The sequence below is a fragment of the Pseudorca crassidens genome, chromosome 2 (genome assembly GCF_039906515.1).
Source record: "Pseudorca crassidens isolate mPseCra1 chromosome 2, mPseCra1.hap1, whole genome shotgun sequence".
NCBI classification, from domain to species: Eukaryota; Metazoa; Chordata; class Mammalia; order Artiodactyla; family Delphinidae; genus Pseudorca; species Pseudorca crassidens.
Genome location: NC_090297.1, coordinates 87173870 through 87200142, shown reverse-complemented (window position 1 = coordinate 87200142; position 26273 = coordinate 87173870). Strand labels below are relative to the sequence as shown.

At 37.2% G+C, this 26273-nt stretch overlaps 1 protein-coding gene and 1 long non-coding RNA gene across 3 annotated transcripts in view; one reads left to right on the top strand and one right to left on the bottom strand.

Moving 5' to 3' along the window:
• The window catches only part of PLPPR4 (phospholipid phosphatase related 4), a 38773-nt gene extending 14872 nt beyond the window's left edge, over positions 1-23901 (bottom strand). Inside the window, exons 1-3 of one of the 2 annotated variants that reach the window (XM_067726996.1) lie at positions 23538-23675; positions 21721-21896; positions 3089-3274 (exon numbers count right to left, since the gene is read on the bottom strand). In XM_067726996.1, the coding sequence (XP_067583097.1) occupies positions 3089-3274; positions 21721-21756 (222 nt within the window). In that variant the 5' untranslated portion in view covers positions 21757-21896; positions 23538-23675. Of the gene's footprint in view, positions 1-3088; positions 3275-21720; positions 21897-23537 lie in introns of both variants that reach the window. The other variant, XM_067726998.1, reaches the window with a different exon arrangement.
• LOC137219024 (uncharacterized) overlaps positions 1-26273 on the top strand; it is a 313597-nt gene that overhangs the window by 233170 nt on the left and 54154 nt on the right. The window contains exon 3 of the long non-coding RNA XR_010940955.1: positions 18631-18762. This is a non-coding gene — a long non-coding RNA (uncharacterized lncRNA). The remainder of the gene's footprint in view (positions 1-18630; positions 18763-26273) is intronic.

Genomic DNA, 26273 nt, shown 5'->3' with positions numbered 1-26273 from the left:
AAATTATTTGTTGATCTTGTCATTTGTAAATATAAAACAGTCTATGACAAGCATCTTCTCACAATATTCTGTTTATGCTGTATACAAGCCTGAAAAGAAACAATATCATTTTTTTTTGCATGTCAAATATCATGGACAGATTTTTGGAAGAGATTCTGAAGTGACTCAGCTTCAGGGGAGATGTAGAGAGGAAATATATTGCTTATTATTACGTGGATACTGTCCTTGGAATAGCCACCTAAAGGAGATTGTATAGTCTCCTAAAGCTTAGGTTACCTTCTAGAAACTATAATCAAATTTCAATACAATTCTTCTATAAAATTAGATATACTTATCCTTTAATCATATGCAATAAAATTTTACTTCCAGGGAAGAGAACATATACATTTTTTCTATTCATGTAGACTTCATGAAGATTTATGATAAGCCTAGATATTCTGTGCTATTTTCCCTGAGAAACAATCTCCAAAGGACTAAACAAAATGCTTGTTTCATTATCACTTAAAAGTAAATGAAAAGTTAATATTAAGGGTGAAATTTTCCAATTTAAGGACTATTTCAGAGAAATAAGAATATGTATTTCACAGAGACGCAAGGAATTTTTCAGTTTCTTGTACAACATCACGAAGACAAGGTATTTTTAAAACACCCTTCAAAGCATAAAAAAAGAAACTGAGAAACAAACATTAAATGATATGTAAATGCCTGTATAAAAAATCAGTTGATCTCCCTTTTGTTCATATAAACGTCCTTTTAAAGAATATTACCCATGTGTGGTCTTTTGTTTTGCTTTGTCTTCTCTTCATGTGAATGGGTGAAAATAGGAAGTGCCTCTGCTCACGCAAATGAGCTCTGAAAGCCATTTCCAAACGAAGAATTCAGCCTGCCTCTCTGCTTCCCCCACCACTCCATTTTGGAACAGATTAATACTCTGCCATAAAGATAAAAAGAAAGTGGCATCCTTGAAAGCCAGGGATTAGAGTCTGTTATTTCCACTTTCAGGAAGAGGGGGGAAAGGAGTTGGAGCAGAAACGTATGTAGTAAGATTAGAGACAGAATTATGGTTCTAGAACAGAATGACTACAGACACAATAGGACCAGTGTTTCAGGGAAAGGCCTTAAAAACAGAGGAAAATGAAATTAGAAAGAAATTTAGAAAATATATATGTTTAGAGAGAAAGGTGTGGAAGACAGTATCTGATGCCCATAAAGTCAGGATTTGTTTTACCATCAAGTTGTTTACTCAAAATCCATGAAGTCAGTGTGGACGAAAAGAATGACTGACATCCTGGAATATCCTGAATGATATGGGGAAAATTAGGGATGCTGTGCTGTAAATATTTCCCTAGTTTGCTTCCTGTGCCATTAAGAGCCATTGCAGCAGCTATGGAGGCCCTGTAGAGACCCAGGAATTCAGGCAGTCTTTGTGGAAGGAGTTGGCATTTGTTTCTTTCACTTCTCAAGGCTCAAGAAAGAAAGCGTTGACCCAGAATCCCCCAGAAAGCATCCTTAATTGCATACTGAGAATTTATTCCTGGAAATGAGGGAGTCAGAGAAGAAGGAACACAATGATGAGGCCAAGGTCATTGTCTCCAGGACATGTAACAGTGTCAGCAAAAGGATCAATGTGAGATCAACGATGCTGGCAGGGAGAGCCACAGTTAGACTTGCTTTCCTAGCCACTTAGTAAAACACCCTAGGGAAGAAAGACTTCTGGGTATATAAAAAGCAAATTATTTAAATGATTAAATATCAGCATAGTCTTTTCAGCAGAATCATGAGCATTTGTACAGTATCTTATGTATTTTATTTCAAATACTATATCAATTACAATAAATTTCTGTATTACATTCCAAATAGGAGAAATGCTTTCTGGTCTACTAGATTTAAAGCATATATTCTTTCTGCTCTTGTCAAATGACTGGATGATGTAGACTTCTTATAAGTCATTTAGAGGAATGACCAGCAAATGCTGTTATTCTGAGCAATAATGCACTTTAAATATGTTTTTATTAGTCTGAGTCTCAGCTACTTCCAAGCACATCGTTAATAGTTCCAATCACCTCAGAGTTACTGAAGCTCAAATAACTCATTTATTTACAAAGTATTTTGAGATCTTTTAAGTATGATAAAGTTCTAGGGAAAATTAAGTTCCAGTTTTATCTTCTGAGAATATTTTATATAATTTATTTATAGTGTAGATAGCATGTTATGATTATTTAATATAGGGAAATTTTAAAAAATAAATTTATTTATTTATTTTTGGCTGCGTTAGATCTTCATTGCTGCTCGCGAGCTTTCTCTAGTTGCTGCGAGCGGGGGCTACTCTTCTCTGTGGTGTGCCGGCTTCTCATTGCAGTGGCTTCTCCATAGCTATATAAAAATATAGGTCTAGGCAGAGACTTTTCTAAAACTGCTGCTGTACTGAACCAGAATAAGCTCTTTATTTAATAACCACTTCCTCTGTCATTCATAAGCATGATAAAAGTAAAGTAAGATTTCCTACTGTTAGAAATAAATATTAACGCTGAAACATGTTTCTTGTCCTTTAGGTAGAGTCTGGGGGTATAAGAGATGGTGTAAAAGCTAGGCCAGTGTTATTTATTAATGAATTTATTGAAAAGTGTGTTATTCACAATGTGTATGTATGTTAGCAAACTAAAAACAATTATGTTTCTAATTCAATTTCAGTAGGTTACGGCATTTCTTTATGTCATATATTTTAAAATGCAAGTGCTTGTTCTGAATCTAAAGTATTTTATTTTGTGCGGGGGGCAGGGGGCAGGAATGTGCGTTGTGCCCTCTTCACTGTACAGTTGTGGATGCCCAGTGCTCAGAATCAATAAAAAGTGCTAACCTGGTAAAAAGTGAGAGCAACATGCACTTTTGAGAAGAAAGTCTGTTTGCTATAGAATTGTTTCTTCCCCACAGTTTCCCAGACTTCAGATATGACATGAACACATGAAAAATACGTTAATGAGGAAACATATCAGAATTTTTTTGGTTTACTTTTAACCCATTTATTACATAAATGTGGTCATTCTTCGTCTTCTGGGGCTGACAAACACAATTTGGGGGCAATTCTTACCGTAATTGCAGGTCCGGCGAAAGCCAAGCTAAGCAGCATGAGGAATGGAATTGCCTCCTGTGTGGGTTCAATGTATGGCATGCTAAGACTCCGGTCATAGCAGCTGAATCCAGAGTGCACAGGTTTGAAGACATCTGTGAGTTCCAGGAAATACAGGCTAACCACCGATGATGCCAATATAGGCAACTGAGAATGAAGGACATAGGAGATCAATTTATTCTTATACACAGGTCATACATAGAATCAGTACATCTTGAAATAAGAAACATGTATTTCTCCCTTTCACCGCTCCTCTCTGATCTCAGAATTAAAATCATTCATACTTACTATTGCTTCTGCCTTCAAAATAAAGCTCCAATTCATCCACCTCTGTCACCAGCCTGCTCTGAACCCACGTCATGCCTCCCCTTTGCTCTTGGATCACCTCCTAAATGCTGTTCCATTTTCACGCTTACCCTCCCCACCCCATCTATCCATTTTCTACCCAGCATTCCAAATATTCTGAAAATGTTTTAGGTCATAACACTCCCCATTTTAACTACTCCAGTGGTTCCCATTCTACTTGAATAAAATCCAAATGTCACACCATGAAATGCAAGTTTCTGCATGATCTGGCTCTTGCTTCAGTTTCTTACATCTTTTTACACCATATTTATACTATTCCCCAGCTCCCTACCCACTACGATCCAATGGGACTTCACTTTTGTTTTAATTGAGAAATAATTGACATCTATCAACCTAAAACATTATATTAGTTTCAGGTGTACAACATAATGATTCAATATTTGTATGTATTGCAAAATGATCACCACAATTAGTTTAGTCAACATCCATCACTACACATAGTTACAATATTTTTTCTTATGATGAATACTTTTAAGATCACTCTCTTAGCAACTTTCAAATATAAATACAATATTATTACCTATAGTTCCCATACTGTACATTAATCATCCCCAGGACTGATATGTCTTATAACTGAACGTCTGTAACTTTTGACCCCTTTAACCGATTTTCCCCATTGCCCATTCCCCACCTCTGGCAACCACCAATCTCTTCTCTGTAGCGATGAATTCGGTTTTTTATTGCTGTTGTTGTTTTAGATTCCACATATAAATGAGATCATCCAGTATTTATCTTTCTCTGGCTGCCTTATTTCACTTAGCATAATGCTCTAAAAGTCCATCCATGTTGTCCTAAATGGCAATATTTCCTTCTTTTTCGGGGCTGGATAATATTCCATTGTATATATGTACCATATTTTCCTTACCTATTCATCCATTGATGGACATTTAGGTTGCATCCATGCCTTGGCTACTGTAAACAATACTATAGAGAACATAGTGGGGGCATATATCTTTTCCAGTTGGTGTTTTAGTTTTCTTCAGATAAATACCCAGAAGTGGAATTGCTGGATCATATGGTAGTCCTATTTTTAATATTTTTAGGAACCTTCATACTGTTTTCCATAATGGTTGCAGCAATTGACATTCCCAAACAGTGCACAGTGGTTCTCTTTCCACCACATCCTTGTCAACACTTGTTATTTCTTGTCTTTTTGACGATAGCCCTTCTAACAGGTGTGAGGTGATATCTCATTGTGGTTTTAATTTACATTTCTTCATGGTTACTGACGTTGAGCATCTTTTCATATACCTATTGGCCATCCATATGTGTTCTTTGGAAAATTGTCTATTAAGAGCCTCTGCCCATTTTATAGTCAAATTGCTTGTTTTTTTGTTGTTTGTTTTTTTGTGTGTGTTTTGGTTGTTTTGCTATTAAGTTGTATGAGTTCCTTATAAATACTTTGGACATTAACCCCTTATAAGGTATATGATTTATAGTATTTTGTCCCATTTGGTAGGCTAACTTTTCATTTTTTGATGGTTTCCTTTGCTGTGCAGAAGCTTTTTAGTTTGATATAGTCCTATGGTCTTCACTCTTTTTCTGTAACAGTCAAATTCATTTCTACCTAGGGGTTTTTGCATTTGCTGTTTCTTCTTCCTTTTGTGCTCTCCCCCAGCTCTATGTCTGACTGGCCTCTCTTCATCCTTTAATGATGACTTCCTGTACCATCCAAGGTAGTCATTGATCCATCTTTCCCTCTAAACCCTTATCATCTTGCTTGATTTCTTCATAACTGAAATTGCCTTGTCAATTGAATACTTCACTTATTTATTTTTCTTCTCCCCCCGTCTCTCACTGAAATACATGCTCCATGAAATAAGAGTCTGCCAGTGTTATTTATTGTTGGGTCCCCAAGGCATAGCATTGTTCCTGGCGCATGGTAGGCATGCAATACATCATTTAACAATTTAATGAAGCAATAATACTTGTTGATAAATGACTAACTGAATAAACAAGTAAATATTAATTCATTACCATAGCTAGACAAGATTTACCAGATTTAGCTAATGAAAATATAGGTCACTCAATAAGATTAGAATTTCAGGTAAGTAATAAATCATTTTTAGTGTTAGTGTGCTCCATGCAATATTTGGGAGATACTTATGCTAAAAATTATTTGTTGTTTATCTGAAATTCTAATTTCACTGGACATCCTCTAGTTTGTCTGCTAAACCTAAACTAGGCACAATTTACTTTTTAGACTTTGTTTTATGGATTCAGTTATTCATTCCTTCAACCTACAATGTGCCAGGTACTATGTGGGTCCTTACTATAATATGGCAAACAAGACACGGGCTTGGTCTTCAAGGATCATAAGCTTAGTGAGACATCTGCTCTCGGCTAGAGAAAAAATACTGCAAATATACTGTTGATGCTAGTCCTTTCAGAATCTGAAGATGCAGATTTTTGTAACACCAAAAAAATTATCTAGTTTAAGGCTTTGTTGCTTGTGGAGGATACAATATTTATTCAACAAAACAGAGCAAATTTTGTTAAAAATATTATTGACCATCCATGATTTCTGTTCATTTGGTTTTAAAAATAAACAAATTTACAAGGCAGCATTATGTCTTCTATTCCCAAGAGGATTTTTTGAGGTGAGAATTAGGTTTATTGGAAAAATTAATAATGTATGAAGATTAATCTGACACTTTCTGTTTTTCAGACGGATGCTTTCCAATAAAGAGAGCAAAAAGCATGTCAAAACACTTACATTTTTCTTATTAGAATCCATTATCATTTGACCACTCTGAATATCTGGTCATTCCTCCTCACCACTTCCCTCTCCTGTAAGGAATAGTAGCTTCCAGTCTTGACCAATAAATCAATACTTCATGGTTCATGTGAACAATTCATATTTTCCATTTAAATCCACTTAAATATATTTTAGTTTTAATTTAAGAAATACTTGAAATAGCACTTAATGTGCCAGACAATTTTCTGTTTTAGAAATTTTAATTAATTTTATTCATTGATATTAACCCATTTAACTAAAAACTTTCTATTACGACGTAAGTGGTACTATTAACCACACTTTGCAGGTAGATAAGGCCAGTCTCCTCTAGCAAGTGGCAGAGGTTGGATTTTGAAGCCACGAATTGTAACCTCTACTTAACCACTACTCTATGCTTCCTTTCCAAAAACGGGAGTAGAGTTTTAGGGTAATGAAATACAACTAGCATCAAAGAATGGGGGTACAGTGTAGCCTACAGTTCTGTTTAATGAAGAGTTTCTATTTGCGAATCTGTAAAAATATGTATCACTTAGCATAAACTTTATCTTGAAAATATGGTTTCAATAAGTTTAGATTAAATTTCTCTCCTTTAATTTGAATGTTAAATATTTAACCAGATTTGATGATCTACATTCTTTCCTTGATGCCATTAGTTCATATTTTAGGTCTTCTACATAAGACATCACCCAGATAACAACTGATTACCTCATTTTTAAATGTTCATGCCCTAGTAAAGTGAGTTTGATGTCTTCTATAGAAAGGTGAACACAACTTTATCAATTTGGTAAATGTAAAAATTAAGTAAATCTTCCCTATTAAGGGCATTCTTCACCATTGAATTTTGTCGATTAATTCAGAATCTGCTCAAATGTGCCAGTGAAGATATTACATAGCCATGGAATTAATGTGCTATTCCGTGTGTGTGTGTGTGTGTGTGTGTAAGTGGGAAGAGACACTCAGAATTTTACATACTGTAGTGAATCCAGTGGGGCCATATGGTTTCCAAGTCACCTAGGAGGTTCTTTGAAAATAAGCTCTTCTGTTCACTACCAGTGCGACCTTGGAAATGGTTTTCTTAAACCTGTTTTCTTATCTATGAAACAGGTACATTGCTAGTACCCATCATCACAGGCAGTTTAAAGGATTAAATGAAGTATTACAAGTCATATTCAACAATACCTGGAGTGAAGACTAGTTTGTAAATGTTAGTTTTATTGTTGCTGTTATAACTATTAACAATAATATACTCATCAAATGTCACCTTTTTCACTTGCCATACTTGGTGATCCTTTTTGAGAGTAATTTCCTCTTTCTTAATTCCCCAGTACTTCTTTTTATGAAATTTCTATACACTGTTCTTTATTATAGTTATCTGGTAGAGATTAGTTACAGCTTTTGTCCTGCTTCTCAAACAAAAATGTCCTTAAGATAGAGACCTAAGCTTACTCGTTTTAATATTTAAACTAGTAATATACGTCATAGTGTCTTTCAAATATATATGCATACATATAATAAATTAATATATGAAAGAAAATATGTCCTTCATTAATATTATGTATTTCAGTCCTTTCAGATATCAGCCTTCTTGAAACTGCCAATTTCTCCAGTTTTTTATCCATGTATTTTTCTATCCATATATTAATATTTTTTATAGTTCTATTGAAACATGTTTCAAGACCTTCTTCTGTCTTCAAAATAAGACTCATATTTTTCTTCCCTTTTGATGTTTGTTTCTCTGACTTTTTAAAAAAAGTATCTTTTATTCTTTGTCTTTTACATCAATTTTGGTTTTTAAGAAAGAGGGATTTGAACAAAATGTTTTTAATATTTGAGGAAAAAGTAATTTTAGACATTGTTTTCCTATACTGTATTTTACTACTGGTCAGTGTGATGGATTAAATGACAACGTTTGCTTCGAACATCCTTGTCTTTCAAAGGTATCTTTTATCTTTTGAGGTACTCCACGACAACCTTCTTTTGAATGTAAGAAATTTAACAGACGGTGTGTGCTAGCTTTGGCATAGATATAGAATTGATATATATGTAATAAAATCATCTTTTGATTGCATTTAAAATGAGATTTAAAAAGAGATTTTAAAAGCTCTATATAATCAGGCATTAGGAATTTTATTCTCTAGTTATGTTGTAGCCAAGAAAAAAGTGTGAACAATGCTACTTTTAAAATGTAGCAACAGAGAAGGGAAATTATCTGAAGATTAGGAAAACAGTTTTAAAAAAGAAAAGATTTATTCTTATAACTGTCTTCTGCTAAGGAACTTGTGAGTAAAAATAAGAGAGCAATTTTTAAACAGAAAAGTATAACAGTTTTAGAAAACAGGGTAAATGAAATGTGTTTCAAAAGACGGCATTTGCTAGATAATATTGATTTTTCTGATGCTAGTTTGAAAAAGACAAATATAAGGTATATGTCAATGTTAGTGAAACATTTTATGGACTCTATCATGACATTTTATCTAAGTCATATAGCTTACTTGCTTTTAGCATCTTGATAATAACAAACTTTTACTTCCCATTCAGGTAGTTCACTTGCTCTTAGCCTATAGACATGTCAATTCCATTCTTTTCCTTTTTCATAACCATGGTAAACTCAGAGTGCTCTGAGATACTCATAAACTGGTAGGATCATAGTCACAGAGGGTCAATTACCATATATGATATTTATGGCTCATTTACTTATTCAATCAACAAATATATATTGAAACCTACTAGTTCTAGGAGTTGTTCTACATCCTGGGAATACAGCTATGATAAAACTCCAAGTCCTTATTCTGATGAAGATTTCATTCTTGCTGAAGAAGACAGATAAAAAATTAAAAATTATAAAAAAAAATTAAAAATTATAATACAAGAAAGAACATATATTATAAAGATGATAAAACAGGGGGCTGTGGTAATTGAGTGCCTGGATTGCTATTTTAGATCAATGAAGGCTTACTTAGTAGGAGTCATTTAAAGAAACACTTGAGTGGGCAAGAATGAACTAACCATATAAAAACCAGGTAAGAGGCATAGTCAAAAGGGAACAGTGATTGGGCTTCCCTGGTGGTGCACTGGTTGAGAATCTGCCTGCCAATGCAGGGGACAGGGGTTCAAGCCCTGGTCGGGGAAGATCCCACATGCCGCGGAGCACCTGGGCCCGTGAGCCACAACTACTGAGCCTGCGCGTCTGGAGTCTGCTCCACAACAAGAGAGGCCGCAACAGTGAGAGGCCCACGCACCGCGATGAAGAGTGGCCCCCGCTCACCGCAACTAGAGAAAGCCCATGCACAGAAGCGAAGACCCAACACAGCCAAAAATAAATAAAAAATTTTAAGTGACATGTCATTTGAAAATAAAAAAAGGGAGCAGTGATATAAGATGAAGTCAGAGAGATGGATTTGGGACCAGACTTTGCAGAGAATTGAAGGCCATGGCAGAGAATTGAAGGCCATGGCAGAATTAGTGTTTCATTCATTCAAAGTACGTTTGGAAGTAACTCTGGAGAGTTGAAGCAGAGGTGCAGTAAGACTTGAAATACATTTTACAAAGATCACTCTGGCAGTTGGGTTGAGAATGATTGTGATGGGTCAAAGATAGAAGCAGGGTAAAAATTAGAAGGTTCTTCAAAACCCAACTTACCTAGTGCCTGGTATGTGCTAGACACTGCCCTAAAGGTGAAGAATATAAAGGTAAACAAGATAGAGAAAACTCCCTGCACTCGTGGAGTTCACCTGCTAGTGGATGCTTGGCACTTGCAGTAATCCAGGCAAGAGATGATGGCAGGTTTTACTAGGATGTAGAGAAATTTCCAGATTCTGGATATAACCTTAGAGAGAAAAAGACCAGACTTCCTGATGAGTTGGATATTGAAGAAAAACCAGTAAGGGTTGATTTCAGGGATTTGGGGCTTGAGCATTTGGGCTGGGGGTGTTATTTACTGGGATGGGGAAGGCTGGGAGAAGCTTAAGTAGGAGGAATCTAAGGTTTTGTTTTGGAAATAGGAAAACTGAGATGCCTTTCAGTTATCAAAATGTCAAAAAGAGAGTAAGATGCCGATCTTGGGCTAAAGAGAGTCCAAGGCTGCAGGTTGATACATGATGACTTAAATAACATCATTGATGTATGATGATTTAAATAATATCATCTTTACTTTTGAAGAACAACACTTGCACAGGAACTTCAAAGTTAAATTAACTTGGTTTTGATATGACTAATGTCACAAGAACCAAAGAATATAATTGTGTATCGTCATACTACTCATATGCAAGAGATAACCTAAGAGAAAAAGAATGTTTTTTATATTAATAACAAATTTTAAATGGGAGACTTGGAATAAATTCTGATAAGTATCCCCAAGTCATATAAAATGTGAACTTTAAAACATAAATACATTATATTCAAATGAAATTAAAACAGGAAGAAATATTAGCAGATCAAAGTAATTTTATTAAAGCTGGTGGCTGATAAGCATGTTGTCATAGGTCAACACACACAGTGATGATAGAATTTTCCATTTCCTACAGTACAATCTTTAATGACATTCCTTAGCATTTGTGCCTTGTAGCTAATACAGATAAATGTTTCCTTTAAACATTGACAATAATAATAACTAATAATATAGTATGGGGCTTTGTGGTTTATAAAACTACTTCACCATAATTGTAGCACATTTAGGTTAACTATATAGATTATAAAAAGCACACTAACACTTGTAGGGTCATTAAGAGTAGGTCAGAATGAGTCTATTACATTATTCAAGGTCTAAAAATCTAGTTTTCACAAATAGAATGGATGTGGCTTATATGACATGCATAGATACCAATTAAAACAGGGCAGTGTAATTGAGGAAAATCAGTGCTGGCCTCAGAACCAGCAAAACCCAGTTTCTTCCCTCATTTATTCCACTAGCTTCTGGGATTTGGAGCAAGTCACTTAACCTTCCTGGGTCTTACTTGTCATCAGTGAAATAAGGGGCTTTTTACATTGCCATTTAGTTCTAGAATTCTCCATGTGCTGTCATGAAGTAAAAAACATTCCTCACATTTCTTTGACAGTCTCACTACCATATATAATGTACTAGATTTTTTACCACTATTCTCTCTACAATTTGTTTCATCTTCCACAATGCTTCCAGGCTAGTTTTTCTAGAATTCACATCTAATCATGCCTTTAATAATGCCCCACTAATTACAAAATAAAGTACAAATTTCCTAGAATGACCTTTTGCATTATGCACGATCTTTTGTATTATAGCCTCAATCTGCCTTTCTTGTTTAATTTTGCTCTTTACCTACTCTCCACTCTTTCAACCCATGAACACCTATGTTCCCATTACACTGATGTTCCAAACAGACATGTTCTAGTCTCTGCTTTACATTACATTTTCACATTTGTTTCCCATAAAAACTGTCCTCATAAAAGGTAAGATCACATAATTTTTTCTCCCTGAAACCTTCCCCATGCTCTCCATTCAGAACCGAAGATTCTGCCTCATGGACTCCATATATATCTTTACTGTAAGACCTGTTAGTCTGCCTTGAATTGTAGTTATCTGTATATTACCAGCCCTTCCCTTAACATCTGATACTGCAAAGTGAGGCCTTTGTAATTCACACAGTGCTTTGAAAATTTTGGGTGTCCAGAAAATATTTGCTGAATTTAATTGAAAGAAATCAGGACATTACTATTAAATAAACAGAAAACATGGACAATTTCTTAATAATACATAGAAAGTGTTGAGGACTTAGGTGCCAGAGACAGTGCTAAGTTATATAATAGATTGCTGCATTCAATCTACACCTTATAAACCGTCTATTGGTATCGTAATTTACACATGAGAAAACTGAGACAGAGATAGGTCACATAAATTGGCCAGTGAGTTGGTGAGTGGGAGCATCCAGATTCCTACGCAGGTGCCTAAGTCCAGGAAACATGCTCTAAACTGCTTTGCTCACGGGTCTCAAAACGGTTTCCCTCTCGACATTGCCACAATGGTTGCAATTCCCAAATGGGAAGAGGGCTTGCAGAGGGTGCACGTGGTTCGAAAAAAGTCTCCCTTGCTCTTAACTCTTAAATACTCTTATTAAACAGTTTCTCCGAGGACTTCCTATCACTCAAACGTGAAAATTGCTTCTTTTGTGCAAATCTAGTATCTATCCTTTCTAGAGGTCGTTTCACTTTGTTACTGAAAGAATTTATTGAACACCTCCTCTTACATAAAAAGAAAAGAACATTTACTGACTTTTAAATTAGACATTTCTCCATAAATTATCTAATTTAATACTCACAACCTACCTGGGAGTTTTAAGATACATTTTAACAAGAAGACCTTGCTCCAGATAAGGTAAACAGCATGTCTGGCTTACAGCAATTGGAACTTGATCTGTTAAATTCCTGGAAGCTTGAATCCCACTACACCCTGCTGCCACTTTGGTACATTTCACCATTGCCATCTGGCACTAGTCTGGTGCTTTTCAGGAAAAAGTATCCCCAGGCTTCAGTGGAAATGCCAATTTAAAGGACAGAAGTGAGAGATAGCCATGTGTACAAGGGGTTTGATGGTACTAAGAGCGAAGGGGTGGCAGGCACTTTCAAATCATGTTCTTAATTTTATGGTGTTCCAAGGTCTTGAATGTTCTTTCCTGTGCAGTTTTCTCCAATGTTATTTTAATTTTTTGGTAATATCTCAAGAAACTTTAATTATATCTTGGATGTGGTCTGCTTTCATCTTCACTTCTGTTTTCCCTAGTGAATGACTTCTAATATAAAATATCAGGAATTGGGCACATTTCAAGCTCCAGATGCTTTCCTGTCCTGTTTCCTTTGGATCACTCTCTAACTGCACAGAGATGGCCCGATGAATGCCTCTGTCATAGCAACTGTCATATGGAATGACAGTTGCTCCTTCACCTTTCTCTCTTATTCAGTGAAAAGACCCTTGGGAACAAGGGGATTGTCTCTTTCACTTCTCTATCCCCAGGGCCTTATATTAGGCAGGACCTGACATACTGGGTACCCTCAATGTACCAAATTAATGCATGCATGGATGATGATTTGAACAGAACTGTTTACACAGTTCTCATAGTGTAGTTAACATGATGAAAGAAAAATCCCCAAGTTAAAAGATCCTTGTTTACTTCCACCATAGAATATGCTCCTACTGTGAATTTCTAGAAGTCTAATAATTTTTGTTAACATTAAAGAACACAAAAAGCTCAAATTGAGTCCTCCAAATAGCAATGGTAATTAATAGGGAAGAGAGAACAGATCTAACATATATGTTAGGTTTAATGGGAAAAATGTGTTCTATGTCCAAATATAAATTACATCTTTACAGCTCTAAAAAGACTAATTACAATCACTCAATGATCTAACAACAGTAAAGTTTAAAATAATGGTATGTGGCTGTTTTATTACCTGAATATTGATCTAGCATTAGGTTTGGAGTAGTAAGCTCTGCCATCACCAGCTTTAACCTCAGGTCCTGATTTGTATAATTAGACACAAGTACTATATGTATTGCCTTGGAAAGCATTTTGTTCTTTACACCTAGAGACTAAGACCTGAGGTTGGGGACTTATATTTCAATTCTTAAAAGTAATTGCTTTGAAATCTTTCCTTACAGCTGTAATTTCTTTACCCTTAGAACATATACCTGTCTTTTAAAAACATGGGTATGAATCACAATTTAATTCTACTAATATTTGCCAGGTACCATTTAAAGTTCATACTTTTACATTTCTGAACTCATCCAATCTCCACAATACCCCTTTGATAAAGGTACTATTATTATCCCCATCTTACAGAAGAAGCAACTGGAACATGGAAAAATTACATGGTTTGTGAAAGATCATACAGTTTATTAGCTAGATTATAAACTCAAGAAATCTAGCACCTGTTTTCACGTTTGTAGTCATTATACCTACTACCTCTTGCTAAAAATTTTTAACACTGACCTTACCTTCCCAAAGACATTGAGAAATAGCAGAAAATAATATAATGTACATTTTCTTTATATACTGTGAATGTCACCCGACAACTTTCACTATTTTCACTATTAGTGGGATTACTTTATTTATATAGAAAAAGCAAATATATTTTGACCTGAACAGTCTTATAAAAGAATACATAGTACCTTTGGGGTCCAACATATATTTCTTAATACCAAACAAAATAGGAGTTAAGGAAAAAAAAATATTGTCATTGTAATAATGTCAGAGAAATGAAATTAACCAAAAATTCTGTATTTGAGATATGGAATAAGAGAAACAAATTTATGATTTTGAGATCTAATGTGATAATCTTATATGCACATAAATTAGTGAATTAAAGACATCAATATTTTTAAATTACTTTTTTTGAGTTGTTTACTAAATTCAGGTATCAAGTTTATCCTTAAACCATTTTATTTAAGCACTGTAAAAGTTTATATTTTCTCTTATATAATAATTAATTTATCTAACAAACATTTATTGAGTGTGTACTATGTGCCTGATAATATTTCATTTGATCCATAAATTATCCAGAGAAGGATTTCTAATCTATTTTCAGAGATGAGAATTTAACAATGTATCATGAATCACTCTCTTTTTCCAAGCTTGTCTCCTACATACTTAGATCATACTTAAATGTACATTATGAGCCCACCTTCAAGATTAATGGTTTTCCAAGGCTGCTTAAGACCTTATTTACTTGAATGTATCTGTGAAAGGGATTGATGAATATAAGAGATATTGAAGAGAGGCTTAATGTGGGACATTAAGAACTTTTATTTTCCAACATGTTAAAGCTGTGATTAAATTAAGTATAATTGTACTATGTTTCATTGTGAGATGCATCAAAAAGTCATGAACAAATATATAAAACAAATACAATATAGTATGGGATACAACTACATCTGACAAAGAAGCACATTTTATTACTAAAAAAAAATGTTATCGTTTGTTCCACATAGCCACAAAAAAATTGTCTTTGCTGGCATGTATACGTTATGTAACTAAGATAATTTTCTATGAAAATTAAAACTATAAGTCCTTTGTTTAAATGATGCCTCTCTTTGAAGAGGCATCTCAAAATCATTTGAATGATGTCTCAAATCTCAACTAATCCATAGGTATGCTCTAGATCATAAAATGAGCATAAGTATTATTAAGAAATGAGGCTCACAGACCTCGGAAATTGATTTAACCTTCATCGCCACTTATTTTATAGATAAAAATGTCTCCACTGGCTAAGAAAAGTTAAGGAAAAATTTATAACTATCAGGCTTGTTTTACTCCATCCATTCAGGCAAACTTTATTGAAATCCTACTATAGATTAGGAAGTATGCCAGTAATGATTCCATATTATTTCCACTAATTTAACGAAAAGGTACATAATAAGAAATAAATATTTATTCAATGACTAAATGAATTTTCATGGAAGTACAAACAGAATACACCCTGGTATTTTACTTTGGCACCCCTTTTTGGAGTGTATTTAATATAAGATTCTTCTCTTTTAGACTCTCCATGAAGGCCCAGTTTCTGAAGCATGATTAGAACTTTATTAAATGGCGATTTAACCGCTAAGGCAATCCAACAGCACAGGCTTTGGTGAGGACATTAAGTTGTAGACAACGTATCCACACATATTTCCATGATTCTCACTCCCCAACAACAGTCCACTAAATGTACTGATACCTTGTTTTCCTTTTCCTGAACACACATTGATTTTAAATACCTGTATTTCCCCTTCTCTTTAATTTATACCTCAATGGTCTAATGTCAGTTTTAGAAGAATGTACAGAAGCCATCTTATGATAGCAAATAAGAAAGCAGTTATCCTCCTTTATGTTGATTAACGTAAATGTTTTGTGATTAAAAACAACCAAACAGTGATGGACCTAAGAGGCAATTGATTCAGTGCCTAATTACTGACAGGAAAAACAACTCCACATTAATTGTGTCAAAATTAGCATTTCTGTCCTTGGCTTTCACATTCCAAAATCCACTCCACTGTGAGGAAATGACTCCATTCCATAGTAATCTGGAAGTACATGTCTCAGCTAATTAATTCTAGAAGAAACCAAAGAAAGCTGAGAGATTCATAATTAGACATTTCACAGTTTAAATACAAACATTTTTCTCCTTGTGGCCCACAGGGGAGAAGAGCACTGCTTGGGTTTTAGGCAAGTTCTTGGACCTTCATGAGTCTCAGTTACTTAATTTGTAAAACAGAGTTAATATCTACTCCTCAGTTGTCTTTAAAGGATCAAATGAATCAATGTATATGAAAAAATTACATTAAACTGTAAAAGAAAATTCAGTTATTTTGTTACTGATGTTGTAAATTGTATCCTCACTCCTTCCAATGTTTCCACTTTCCTTTACTGCCTGTCAGAGACCTCATGTCCAGAGAAGTAATTGTGAAATTATAGGTAGACAGTCGGGCAGTGAGAAAGAAAAATACCACGTCCAATTTTATGATTTTTAGCTGTAACCATGCTTTTCAAAGAGCCTAACAATTTAGAAAAGCAGAAGATCCATTCGTAATTGCTTTAACATGTTTAATGCAATGTGGTATTATGAAATTCATAAAGGTACTTAGATGGAACTTTCAAACAGCTGGCACAGTTTGTTCATGTGTAGGATTAGAATGACCTGTATTGCGTTTTAATCCAGGGGGAAACCCTCTAATGTAAGGAATTCTACAAATAGTATAATTAGAAACGAGCACTAGAAGTTGGGGGACAGGCTCTATTCTTGTCTGATACTAACCATAGTGTGTTTTTAGGTAACTCAGTTAACCTTGTCAAGCCACAGTTTTCTCATTTGTGATTGGAGAATCAAACCAATGCTGTGATAGGAGAATCAAACCAAATGTTCTGGGAGTACATGATTTTATTAGACAATTCTGTAATAAGACATTTCCTCACTTTTTGTTGTTGTTGTTGAGAGCTTGCATGAGAAATAGCCTGTGATGTATACACATACTAGGAGGAAATCATTGTGATAATATTCGTAACACATTCCTAAAGTAAACAGTAACAACTGTGCACTAAATGCTTTTTATTTAACAAGCTAACTTAAGACAACTCAAATGCCTAAAGGAATCTCCATGGCTTACTCACAGATGCCCATTACCCTCACATGCCCTTCACTCCTATCTTCTATTTTTCTCATGCTTTTTCTCCTAATCCTCCTTGGCCTGGCCTTTCTCTGTTTCTATTCTCTTAGGAATTCTTTCCTCCATGCTCTATCATTCTCATAGACATACACAGTCTACTTTTCTAAATTTTCTTTCCGTTCCAACTCTTCCTTCTCACTCTACCCGGAGCTCCGTGTTCAGTCTTCCTCTGCAGAAGCCTCAGGGGTACCATTTGTGCTTTCCCAAAGGAAGCAGCGTTTTAGGTAGACGGTCATTGTGTCATCTACACAGCCATATTAGAATTACTTCAGTTACTCTAGGTGAGAGATAGCATTAACAGAGCCAAGTTCAGTAGCTGAATGAAGAGAAAACTCTATTCCACAACTCAGACAAAAAGAACCTCAACAGGCATCTTCCACATACATGCCTTCAGATACCACAAAGCTAGCCAGGTCACAGCTGAGACAGGTCTCCCCATCCCACTCCCTCATTAAGTTTAGCATTATCATTAGAGTCATGTGTGAGGTGGAGTGGGGGTAATGGTAATGCAGGAGGAGATGGACATGGACAAGAACCCAAATCGTGGCTCCTTAAGTGCTGTGTCCCCAGAAAGATATTTAGCTCTTTGAGTTACAATTTGCTGATTTAAAGAAAGAAGGATAGGGCTTCCCTTGTGGCACAGTGGTTGAGAGTCCGCCTGCCGATGCAGGGGACACGGGTTCGTGCCCCGGTCCGGGAAGATCCCACATGCCGCGGAGCGGCTGGGCCCGTGAGCCATGGCCGCTGAACCTGCGCGTCTGGAGCCTGTGCTCCGCAACGGGAGAGGCCACAGCAGTGAGAGGCCCGCATACCGCAAAAAAAATAAAAAATAAAGAAATAAGGATAATAATGCCTTCTCGATATTACTTTAATACAAATAATCCAGTTCTCAGGATTAAAGATAATGTATACAAGGTCTGTCATATAAAGGAGGCTTGAAATTGACTATTCCTTGTTATTATTGTTATCATTATTATTAATATCCCTTTGAGATTGGTAGAAGGCACCCATTTTTTTCCTACTAGAGGAAAGTAGGACAAAGATTACTATGAGTGATTCATCCATGAAGACACAGTAAGATAGTGGGGGAGCCTAGGAATAGCATAGAATTCCTTAACGGCGGGTTCTATGTTCAATACTTGGTCTCGGTATTTGTGGAAATGTCCTCATTTAGTCTCTGTGAAACTTAGGACTCTATTATCATCTGTACTTCATTTTTGTTTTTCACCAAAGGACTTTGCACATCGTGACCCTAAAAGAGGAGGAAAGATTTTTCAGCTCATCTCTGTTGGTGGGTGGACTACTTCTTTGAGTGGACTATCTATGCCATCTAGAAGAGGGAAAAAACCTACAGCTACTATTTTGGTACGTGCAATGCAGAAATGTTGTCATTTTGTGCTTCCTACTGATGCTAAAGTTTATGTAAAAGGAAATCAGCTAGCTATATTTCCCAGCAAGATCATATGAGTTATATAATTTTCACATAGATCTTGAGCTAAAACAGAAATCTTGTGAATTAATGTTTGCTACAATTAAGATACAGTGGACACTTTCCAGTGGGAAAAAAATAAAAAACATATTAAGGTCTGTCAAGACTCCATAACGTCTAGGCATGACGTTCAGACTGAACTAACCAGGTTATCTTTGCTCAAACAAAGGCTTTTTGAACTTCTTCAGGCAGGATGGTAACAGAGAAAAGATGGCCTTTACTCCTGAACACAATGTCTAGTTTACTGACCCTAAACTGTAGTAATTAACCTGCATGAACAAAATCCTGAAACATATCCATTGTTAAGTACAATATTCAAATTAGTGAAAACTTTCTATATAATTTCAAGTCTGTCGTGTTTACAATATTTTGAATCTGTAATACTTCAGGTAGAGTTATTTTACACTCAGTGGAGAGAGGCTATTCCTACTCCCTCTGTGTTTGTGCATGCCTGTGTGTGTGTGTGTGCATGTGCGTGTGCGTATGTGTATGAAAAACAAGAAATTTCAAACTATCTGCATCTATAGCTTTATAAAAATACTTTGCATATAGGCCAAACACTGCTCTTTTACCTCCATAAAGTAAACATTAGATTAGTAATAAAAATTTATGCCATAAAGCAGAATGTTTAAATGAGAAGAATCTTTTTCCCATTTATTTATTAAGAACTTGTATCTTTTTGGGTTAAAGGGTAATTTATCATTTGTTTATATTACATACTGAGTCAATGTGAACCCATATCTTGGAACAGGATGACTAATGAGAATGAAATTGTGAGTCTGAGCACAGGTGGGACCGTTGTAACGCTTGTCATAAAGGAAATGCATTAGGCACGCAGACAACCAGCCTTCTCACGTCTAATATTGGGTTAGTAAGCTGAAAGACCTTTTACTATTTCTAGGCGTGCTGCCGGGTGCAATTGCACTGTAAGTGATACAGCCGTCACTTGGAGAGTGCTTTGGAACTTTAAAGGCAAGAGAAACCTTTTCTTCCGTGGAATGTTCCTTTTAACTTGCTTTCTGTTCAACCTGATAAAGCTTTGGATATGCTTGTTTGAGAGTTCCTTTCATAATTTGACTTTTCTTTTCCCACATCGAACAATGCAAAACTGAATTGTCAAGCTTGTTTATAAAGTGAGGTACCATCTTGGAAATCATGGTGTGTTTTCAAATCACCATGTAATATTGATATTTTTAATTACTGTCCAGCATAAACCCCTTTATCAGCATAAACAATTGGCAGCATAAACCAAAGATGTAAGAAAAACTTAGTTCTATCCATTAATTTAACGTTTGTTTAATATCGAGTTTGGTGGTCAGCTGGGACATGATTACCTGATTTTAGTGACTGAACACCTTGGCCTATATATAGGATATAATCTCTATACCCTGACACCATGCAAAAGAAACTGATACATCCTGAGTGCCTAGCTCAGGTATGATATATGGTATCTTTCATGCTTTAACCTCATAATATAGCCTAAGATATATGGTTATTATAATTTCTATTATATATGAATACATATATTTATATTACTTCATATAATTTCTATTACATATGTAGAAACTGAGGATGAGAGAAGTAACTTGGCCAGAATTATCCAAGTAGTATGTGGCATAGGTGATATATGAACCAGGTCAATCTGTCTGTAAGGCCCAGGTTTTTCTGCCTTAATTCAGTCTAACTTGATTTTAGCCTCCTCTGGTTGGAATGAAAGTTGCTCCTCGGTTTCCTAGTTAGTTTCTTCATATTTCATGCCTATCATGAATAGCAATTTGAAACAGCCTGAACTGCTTGAAGAAAGGCAAAGTTTAAACTGTCCATGGTGTCACTGACTTGAGACCCAGAGACTGTTTTCTTCTCTAAACTTTCTTGAGAGCATCTTCTGTTACAGAGAAACTTTATTTGGGATGGTAGAAAGATGTGTTAGTCTTTTCCTGTATTATTTCTGACTTTGGTAATATGTCAAGAAAGACCTTTCTCACTGTAAAATCTAAAAATATACTTCTGTGTTATTATTATTATTTAGTTTTTTAACTGTTTCTTAAAAATCTAAATCATTGGTCTGTCCAGAATTTATTTTTGTATGGTATATGGTAGGAACCTAACTTAATTCTTAGGTCCTATTTTCTCCTCAAATTCTGGTCCTTTTTGCCTCTTTGTGTTCCTTAAATTATTGTCTGAAGTAACAGAAAAGGCTTAAAATATGTTCTTTGGGCTGATATGTGATGAAAGATTCACTCATGTTTCACTTTTCCATTTTAATTACAAAGGTCTGGGGAAACTATGTTGGAAGCAAAGTGCCATTACTCTAGAGCACTTTACTGACATGCTAATTCATGCTATATTTATTCATCCTCCAAAGCAGCTACAAAGCTCATTCTCACTGGCCTCAAAATGAGTCATTCCAAAGGAGTTCAGTAGTGCATTCTGTCAACCCCTTAAATAATTGGTGTACTAATGTCTTCCCCCATTTTCTGGAGGCTCTTTAGAGGTTCATCATGCATTTAAGTTTCAGAGAGATCATTTGCAATCCACTTTTGTGGCTCTCCCTTTGAAATCTGTTACCCCCCAAGACATAATGTCATAAATGCGCATTGAAACTCCATGAACTGTCCTCAAGTAATTGTTCTATAGCTTGCCCTGCTAAGGAATTTGTAGAGGGTATCTGAATGGGTCAAAGTGAAGGTAATGATTTTGGGCTATTTCCACTCATGGAAAAGAATTAACATTTGTGAGATGTTTGTTCCTACAGACACATTTCAAATGCATTATGAGGCATTGTTACTTTTAAGATTTTAGATTAAAAGATAATGTACTCCTGTTAAAGGTACCTCAAAAGTGCACACATAGATTCTTTTAAGGCACATCCTTAATTCTCTGGTTTGCGTCCTCTTTCATGAAAGTATTTTCCTCGAAGCCATACAGCTGCAATCCAAATGTGGTCAGCTTCTAGCTGACCTCAGGTGCTCCGTCCTGGAGGCAGAAGCCAGCAATTAACTGATGTCTCCTAGACAGATGTAATAGATCCAGACGTGAATGAAAGTGCTTTTGGACAAAACCACAGTGGATTAGCAATGCGACAAGTGGCCTGACAGGATTTAACTTCAAGGCAGGGATCCTGTCTCTCTATTCCTTTACCCCTTTCACCATGGAATCTTCTGTGCCCACATGTTTTTTCTCGATAAAACTCTTCATTAGCTTTCAACAAAATTATCTAAACCATGGCCTCAAAATCCCTTGTGAAAAGAGGAAGGGCAAAAATAAATGAATCAATTAATTACTTTAAATAAACAGGTCAATTTTTTTCCTTCTTTTCTATGGGTCATGGATGAAGGAGTCACCCATCATTTCTCTGAGACTTATGCAAATCACGTACATCTTTCTTAACACTGAAACCATTTTTAAAATTTGCGAGACCTAAGAGAAACTTGCACATATACTACTGTCTGTAAAAACAATCTGACAATGTCTCTTCTCCCAAGTTTCAAGACAGTAACTATCCCTCAACACAGATAAGCCTCACAATCATCAAATACAGAATCTACTCTCTGTACTTGGAAGTGCTAAACCTCCATATTTGGCTGAAAAGACAGCCAAAGAAGGATATTTATAATTCAGCAACCGTCTTATAATTCTCTATGCAATCCAGGCTCTAATTACACAGAATATAGTTTTATGCTTAAAACCATATGATTTCACTAAACCTATCCAATACATCTCTTCTCTACCTAAGATTTAATAAACCTCTTGCTTAAAAATGTCTTCCTAATGCAACGGACCACAGTGCATGGAATCACTGTACCTGTCAATCTTTATAACCCTCCCATAAATTTTTCCTTCTTAAATGCTGCATTTTGGTAAGTTAGCAGTTCATTTATGAATACATCTGCATGTTAACTGCTTATCTGTAATACTGCTCAGCACAGAATAAATGCACACGTACAAATCATGTAAAATCAGATGATGTCACTTATTTTAAAAATATTATACATACATACATATACATATGTATACATATATTTGTGTATATGCAGATGATTTTTGTTAACCATGGAAAAGGGCCAACCAATTGATGCCTAGAGATGTGGACCCAATTTTAGAAGCTGATGTGAGCACCATAGTAATTTTAATAGGGTTAGGGCTTTTGGTTTTGTTTTTTGTGTAATAAAGAAATCAGTATTCCTAATCCTACGTAAACATCCCCAGCCCCCATACACCCCGGGCATGGCTGTGTGTATTTGAATTCCTATAGGAAGCTCACAGAGTTCTAGATACGTAGTCGCAGGTTGAGGACACAAATCCCGAAATATCGGTATCATGGCCCCTCTGGGCCACTGATGACGCTGTGCACCCAGGCGGTCCAGGAGGGCCAGGGAACTAGCCCCACACTCACTCACACAGGTATCTCCCGTCTGCAGGCCACCTAGCAGTGGCATCGCTACTGTTAATCACCCCTGGCTAGCGGGCACTCACAGACACACTCGGGGGAGCTCCCGAGAAACCTGGGGGAAGGGGGAGCGTGGGGCATTTAGGGGCAGCAGCGCGCACCCAGGCACGGGCTCCGCGCCTCCAACACCGTCCGGGACCCGAACTGGCTCCGGAGCCACCCGGAGGATCTGCATTATGCCAAGGCGCTGGGCCAACTCACCTCCACGAAATAAAAGCAGGGCAGGAGGGTCACGCTGTCCTTGATCACTTTGCCCTTTGGCCTCTCCTTCGCCGACATCCCTGCCGCCTGCCCGGGTCTGCGTTTTCCCCGGGGCGAGGTGTGCACAGCGCAGCCGAGGCGAGATGCCTCCTCCAGCCGCAAGCGCCCGGCGCCGCTGATGTCACATTCCCCGCGGGCACCGCTGGAGCCAGCGCGGTGCAGGCAGAGCCCCCGCCTCTCCCCGCCCCTCTTTGCAGCAACCCAGAGGCTCCTAGAGACAGCAGGTCCTCTGTCTCCCCTACTCTGGCTCCCACCCCCGGTTTTTCTCGGCGGAGACGTCCAGCTCCTTCCTCCAAGCTGTTGCTGCAATGGCTTCCCCTCCCCGCCACCCTCCCTCTGCTCTCCAGCGCCCTGGCGAGGCTTCGCGGCGGTCGGGGCTTGACGTCAAGAATCGGAAAAGAGGGACGCACCCCTGGATTCTGCAGCAGCGAGGCTGAGGAGACTAGGCACCCACGCCCCCTTGGGAAGCCTCCTGGAGCCCTCTAGGAACTCTAACTTCAGGATTGCTGGAGAGCAGAAGCCAGGATCTTGCGCGCTGACCCACAGCGCGAAAACTGACCTCTATCTGCGCGAAATTAAAACTTGGATCGCATACTGAAAAGTAGGCCGTGATGGGAACTCTTTGAGAGCTGGCTGCTATCCAGGAACGACTTCCCCGACTGAGGACTCTCTGCCTAGGAGACTCCCTGGCTCCCTAGGATATGCCGACTCACCTGCTGATAAACATTCACTATTGCCTGTCTGGGAATGATGAGACATTAATGGAGGCGGATGTGTGGGCATCCTCATTGAGTCCAAAAGCCAGGGTGTGCTGTTACCTCATCATCACACCCCCGGAACCACGTCAGTACTACAGTCATAACCGTAAAAGTAGGCACTTCTCAGACATTAAGAATACAAATTAAGTCCTTCACTTTTTGGTGATGTTCTTGGCTTGTCTCGACTTTATGATTATTTTGGCAACCCAGAAGAGTCCAAGGATACAGAGGAGAAAAAACCCAGAAAATATAAAACGTTGTATTATACTAATTAAGGTAACCCACTTTCATGATAACATGCCCCTGGTCATTTCCAATATCTTCAAAGTCTCCACTTCGAGCATCTGAGGGCCAATTCCTACCTCACCTTTCAACTCACTTCTTCAATTGCCAGCTTTAGCTTGGCCTTCTATCCAACAAACAAATAAACAAACACATAGACTGGGTAGCAAAAAAACCAGACATTTGTTCCTCACCATTCTGGAAGCTGGAAGTCCCAGTTCAGGGTGCCAGTGTAATCAGGTTGTGGTGAGGACTCTCTTTTTGGCTATATGCTCACATGGAGGAAAAAGAGAGCTACTTTTCTGGTCTCTTCTTATGAGGGCACTAATCCCATCATGAGGGCACCACCCTTATGACCTCATCTAAATCTAATTACCTCTCAAAGACCCCCACCTCCAAATACCATCACTTTGGAGGTTAGGGTTTCAACATATGAATTTTGAGGGGAAACAAATAGTCCATTGCATAATCCAGTAGATCTTTGGCAGCATCAGGACAATCTGATCTACCAATGTGCACGTTTCTGATCTACCACTGCCACTACCACCTCATGCCCTCACCTTCTACCAGGCTTAGGTTTCAGAGTCCAACAGTATAATCTCTCAGTTCCCACTCCTTGTTCACCACACTCACCTGGCAAAATCCCAGCCCCAGTTAAGCCCAGTTCTCTGCCTTTACCAGAATAACTGAAGGTGGATGGAGAAGAACACACAACCATGTTGTCTTGTGTCACATTGGACTCATGACCACAAACTTCAAATAGTCCCCACTACCTCACAATCCTAGTAATTTTTCCATAGTCTGTTCACGTTCTCACTCTCTGAGAACTAACTCATACCTTCTCCAGTCTCTTCAAATCTTGACATTTTCAGCTAATGACTTCAACTTTTATTTCACTCAGAGAATGTAGGTAATCAGGAGAGAATTATGCCATCTTCCAAAGCTGACTACTGGCTCCAACCTCCACCCTCCACACCTACCACCATCTCCGTCCTGGACTGGCACAATAGGCTCCTAAGTGTTCTACCAGCTTCCACCCTTGCTACCCCTATAACCTACAAACCACTTCCTATACAGCAGCCAGAATGATCTTTTGACAGGTAAATCTAATTGTGTCATTCTGCCCAAACCCTCCAAGAGCTTTCCATTACATTCAGGAGAAAATCCAAACTCCCCACCTCTTCCTCAAAGCCCTACCCAAGGACCCTCCCTGATTCATGGACTTCATTCACATTGCTTTGTGCCTTATTGGTCTGGCAGTCCCACTCTAGCTTTGCACTGCCTCAGGGACTTTACACTTACCGTTCCTTTGTCCAGGAATGCTGTTTTGCCAACATCACATGGTTTAAGCTCTGGCTCCATTCATACCTTTGCTCAAGTTTAAACTCCTCAGGGAAGGTTTCTTTGACCACTCACTCCACCTAAGCACCTTAAATTAATCACCCCAGGCCTCCATTACTCTACTCTTACACATTATTTTCTGTTTTTTCATAGAACTTATAGCTATCTAGTTTATCTAAACTATCTAGTTTATCTATCTATAACTAGCTTATAAAGTATTTATTGGCCAATTTTTTCATTGCCTTCCTCTCACACTAGAATGTAAACTCTATAAGGTCAAGCATTTCATTATCAT